We start from the raw sequence: 4,981 nt of genomic DNA, 5'->3' as shown, positions 1-4,981 counted from the left end.
ATTGTATTTGCCAAGAGTAATGTAATTATGTTAGGCAACCTTGAAGGTAAGTTTTGTACCGCTTTTATCGTGCGATAAAGGTTGTGTGCTCAGAAAAATATTTGGAAGAGAATCGTCCTAATCCAAGCCCTGATTGAATCTCAGCCTTCCTTACATGTGGTTAAGTACTAGGTGGTTGGTATCATGTTCTAAGAGTCATCTTTTTCAGGCTTTTTATTTTTATTTTTATTTTACAGTGGGGATAACTCGTTACATTTATAGTCAAAGTATTTACAAGCCTACATGTATCTTAACACCCTTGAGAGCAAATTTAATAGCCTGACGATTGTCATCTACTATACTTCATTTTCGAGACAACATATTTTTAGTAGATCGTGCATAATTATTCCACTACGTGAAATTCTTGGGTGCCATAAAATTAACATTGAAATTTTTAAGATGTTTTCAGCCATCTGAGATATATTTAACTGTCTAAGTAAATTCATGCTTGGATATGGTTGTTTCCTAGTTCGTACACTACTTATCTTCCATTGTTTTATTTCAGTCCTGAATCCCGAACTATATGACTTGTTTCATGCGGTTGCCACTCCATATTTTCTTCATTAATGCCTTCACATTACATTGTTAGATTGAAAGAAAAAAACAACACATATGAGGTAAGAAAGTATATCAAGATATGGGTATGGCAACCCAGTTTGATGATTTTCACCACAAGACATGTAACTATAAGATATACAGCCATGGATCAAAACACACTCCTGAAAATAAAAAAATGGAGTTTACTTTCTTTTGAAAATTGGAAGCATCCACCAATCCACCTGTATATCTTACATACCTCAAAATTAGGTCTAAGCCTAGTACTATCCTAGAAGTGGTGGACTTCTTGTAATGTGGTTTTTCTATGCTACCCATTATCCTCACTAACCTCAACAACTGTGACGCTTGCACCCTACTAAATTAGTATACAATCTCATCCAAAGAGTGGTATTCACCCACGGGCCAGAATGGGCGATTGAACACCTTCTAACATACACGAACTGCAGCCAGAATACACACTGTCCAAATCCGCAAGCCAATAGTCCTCATAGTCGACCCCCAACACATCAGCTTTCGAGTCTAAATAATCTATCGACAAGTCTTCAGGGTCTGTGTAAAAGTCAGGAAGGTCTTCATCTTTTATATGAGAGAAAGAGCAGAAATTCCTTGCGCTCTTCGTGTGGACATCCTCCGAATGCCCTTCAAAACAGAAATCATCTAAAGAAATCCTTTGGGCCTCTTGCTTGAATTGAAGACGGTGCTTCCTTTGCACATGAAAATCGTCCAAATCGTCCAAGCAAGATGGAGGTTGAGGGCATTGGATCATCTTTAGCCCATGAACGTTACTCTGGTTCGCCTTCTCCAGTACGTCTGGATTGTTAGATGGACTTCCATCCACTTTTGTGACTGGCTTGCTGTCTGTAGAAGTGGCCGTTGTGACGCAGTTCTTTCGCCTTTGTTTCAATGGAATGTCCCTACACACAATGAGTATGGGATGAGGATAAGTGTAGTTTTATGATCCTTTTCTTAAAACAAAAACCGCGAAAACAGCAAAAAAAAAGAAATGCATTGAGTATTGTAATGAGTTCTGCTACTCACTTTGCAAGCTCAGGGTAGTGAGTCAACTCAAAATTTGTGACGGCAGCGGCACCACGGTATTTGATCGCAGCCTTATCGTAAGCTTCAGCGGCTTCCTCTTGTGTACCTATATTTTTTTAATTTTTTAATTTATTTTTAGCGTTAGTCAATTTCTTTGCATTCAATATGTTCGCACCTCTTCAGTTCGCTTTTTTAAGGAAAGGGCTTCAAAGAATTGAAAAGCCTACCAAACGTTCCCAGATATAGGTATTTATTTCCTTCCACTCGCCCGATGCGGGCCTCCCACCGTCCATTGTGATGGTGTCTGCAAAATGCCCATGATTCTGATTGCTTGAGCTAATCTCCATCAGGCTAACAAACTAAGAAAACATCTTTGCACATCTGTTACCTTCGATGTACACGGGGGCAGCATCTTCAGGCAAAGGCAATCACAAACCAATAGACAGTCCATCAAATGTACACCAGAAAGGTCTGAAGCGATCTACAATTCATGAAACAATTTGCAGCATAAGACAAAGACCGAAATTTTGTGTTACCTTGCAACACCTCTATACTTGGAAACTCCTCTTGAAAAACCAGTGCTCTTCCTGTTCAGATACTTCTCTTTCCTCATCATGATGACCAAAATCATGTAAACTAAATAAACATTTTCCCCGCGGACACTCTTCCACTACAATTTCTGCCTAACTTGAATTTTCAAGTTTACAAGACCATGACGAGAAAGTACAGACCTGCGAAGAGTGGCGAGATATTCCTCTTTGGAAATCTTGGCCATTTCTTTCAGCTCTTGGGTGTAATCCTCCAACTGCAACGAAAAGAGTCATGGATTCGAATCAACTGTCTGTTGGACCGCAAATACGTCAAATCTCATTTCAGGTTAACCCATTAGTGCGGCTGAATCACTTCGAGCACGTATCTGCTGAAGGTTCCACACTACGGAATCGAAACCGCATTTTACTGAATAATAATAATAATAATAATAATAATAATAATATTAATAACAAAAAAAAAAAAAAAAAAAAACAAGAACAAGAACAAGAACAAAAACAAAGAAAGCATGCAAAGATTAAACCTCAAAGTTGATCACTGTCTCAGGGCCCCAGTATTTGAGAGCGGCCATGTCATAAGCCCGAGCAGCAGCAGTCTCTTTCTCATAGGCACCAAGATACACTGAATCCCACGAACACGTGCATTACAGTGGGCAAAAGAAGTTTACCCCAGAACTAACTGAACAAACATGACCATTGAGTAATCTCTATGGCATAGACTTAATGGAGTGATTTGGGCAACCAGTAAAAACTGCGAGTCCGGGTTGTACATAAAATTAACCTAGACTCTCAAATATCTACGCGACTTGCAATAAGATTAGCGACTTGTGCAAGCCCATGGACCGAGCAGAACACGTACTTTTAACTGGGTCATTCTGACTACGATCTCTCTCCACTCGGTTCTAATAATTAGCGAGGTAATGGAAGGCCCCAGATGAGAAACGTCTTTTGTTTTTATTTTATTTTCTACCACGACTGCGCTCAAAATGCGAATTGGGAGGGGGAGAGATAAAGAACGGATTGAGATAGCTACCATTGGTTTAGAAACTCATAAAATCCGTGTGACAACTGTACTTTACAAAAGATCAGCGGGGACAGGAGCGGAGACCGTGTTGAGAAGACTCCACAATGGGAAGGGTAGGATTTTCAAACTCTAGGTGGAGGAGAGATTTCGCGTGAGCAGTAGGAACGGGAACTGTGGGAGGAGAGGATAGAGATGTATTGTAATCCATTGATAAGCTAATCGCCAAAAACAAAAAATAAAAGTAGAAACAAAAGAAGGCTAGCCCGCACAACCACCTCCAAGAGAAGCCTGAACTAAAACTAGCGCACACCTTGCTTCCCCTTCTTGTGCTGCTTCTGGTTCCATCCCGTCTTGTCCCACAAGTGAGCCTCAAAGCGTCCAGTCCCACGATGCCTGCGGTCATTCCCCAACCCAAACCCCTCCGAATGAGTGCCTCCGCGGCACACCAATCCCTGGACAATTCATCAACCACTCCTCACGAAACAATTTAATGACAACAGCTAAAAACATTCAGAGCGGAGCCTCAACGACTGCACCACCGTCCTGTAAACAGACCCAAACAAAACTCGACAAAACCAAAACCAAAACTCGAAGCTCGAAGCACGCACTTAGTAACACCTCTGTACTGCGAGCTCCGCTCATGTTTCCGCTCTCGCGTCTGGCCCTCCGCAGTGGACACAACGAGAGCCAACGCTGCCGTGCCCGAGCTAAAAGTACGCATGCGTGAGCTCCTCTTCCGTCGACTACGTCCCACCACACCGATTCCAACCGCTCCGATCTCCGCACCGGAATACGATCCCGATGCCGAGCCCGAGCCCGAACGCGACGAGGAACATGCGCCCTCGGTCTCGGTCTCCGCAGACTTCATGGTGCCAAGCAAGCAAGTAAGCAAGCTTGGTCCCAACGGGGGGAGTATCAAACAAACTACCCACAGCTTCACATTCGGAAGCAAAACCCACACAGCAAACAAGCATGCATCGCTACAACAACAACATCCACAACAATTACAACAACAATTACAACAACAATAGAAGCAGCAGCAGCAGCAGGGGTAGTAAAGTAGCAATATGAATGGATCTTCAGCACGAGCCCCTTAACTTTGCATTGCGATGCAATTGCAATCCTCTTCCCTTCAAGACAGCGCTGCTTCCGGTCCCGGTCCCACATCCACCTGCGCCTTCTCTTTTGCAATTCTGGATCTTTTTCTTTCTCGTGCTCCGTTCTTTTCTATTTTGCATGGGGTTTGAATTGTTTCTAGTGCTGTGAACAAACAATAAATAAATAAATAAAAATTATCCGGAAGAAGAATTTGACCTACCCCATGAAAAGAAAAAGAGGACCGTTGTGTAAAGATGAGTTGCTGGTCGTGATTGAGGAAACCTTTGGTTCCGGATTTGTCTATTTTTTCTTTTTTCTTTTTTTTTCTTTTTTCTTTTCTTTCTGTTTCTTCTTGAGTGTGATTTTGTGCTTGGAATTGACCTATTGTGGTGGCTTGAAAGTCAGTCTTGTTTGGATCCTAAAACAGAAATGGAAATGGGTGAGATATTAAAGGAAATGGGTTTGATATTAAAGGAAAAAAATGAAACCAGAAAGGGTAAAGTTCACTTTGAGTTAATTATATGTTGCAGCAGTGTTACCTCGGCCACTTTGTTTTTCAAAAGCAGCATTCACTCTCTACATCATCTGGACTTTTGGCTTCTCAAAAGTTATCACTGAAGTCTTGTGGATAATTGCACCAGTTTCAGTTTTGGCCTTCTTAAAGTAGAGCAAAGTT

General features: G+C 41.8%; 1 protein-coding gene across 1 annotated transcript; it reads right to left on the bottom strand.

Annotated features, from left to right (window-relative positions):
* Positions 1-759: 759 nt before the first annotated feature.
* LOC112289383 (AP2-like ethylene-responsive transcription factor PLT2) lies at positions 760-4,313 on the bottom strand. The gene is made up of 8 exons (XM_024534546.2): positions 3,816-4,313; positions 3,518-3,600; positions 2,708-2,805; positions 2,367-2,440; positions 2,172-2,222; positions 1,863-1,939; positions 1,636-1,741; positions 760-1,511 (listed from the first exon to the last, which is right to left on the bottom strand). The coding sequence occupies exons 1-8, from the start codon at positions 4,073-4,075 to the stop codon at positions 989-991; spliced, it is 1,272 nt and encodes a 423-aa protein (XP_024390314.1). The 5' UTR covers positions 4,076-4,313; the 3' UTR covers positions 760-988.
* Positions 4,314-4,981: the final 668 nt, after the last annotated feature.

This window comes from Physcomitrium patens, chromosome 12 (assembly GCF_059467195.1).
Source record: "Physcomitrium patens ecotype Gransden chromosome 12, ASM5946719v1, whole genome shotgun sequence".
In the NCBI taxonomy this organism is placed as follows: domain Eukaryota; kingdom Viridiplantae; phylum Streptophyta; class Bryopsida; order Funariales; family Funariaceae; genus Physcomitrium; species Physcomitrium patens.
This window is presented reverse-complemented; position numbering and strand designations above follow the sequence as displayed.

What these genes read in the sequence shown, in the direction of transcription:
- LOC112289383 (XM_024534546.2), bottom strand. Translation starts at nt 4,075, where the DNA reads ATGAAGTCTGCGGAGACCGAGACCGAGGGCGCATGTTCCTCGTCGCGT. An exon ending in AGACAGTGATCAACTTTGAG is followed by an intron (nt 2,441 to 2,707) that starts GTTTAATCTTTG and finishes TTTTCGTTGCAG; the next exon opens with TTGGAGGATTACACCCAAGA. An exon ending in CACTACCCTGAGCTTGCAAA is followed by an intron (nt 1,512 to 1,635) that starts GTGAGTAGCAGA and finishes CATTGTGTGTAG; the next exon opens with GGACATTCCATTGAAACAAA.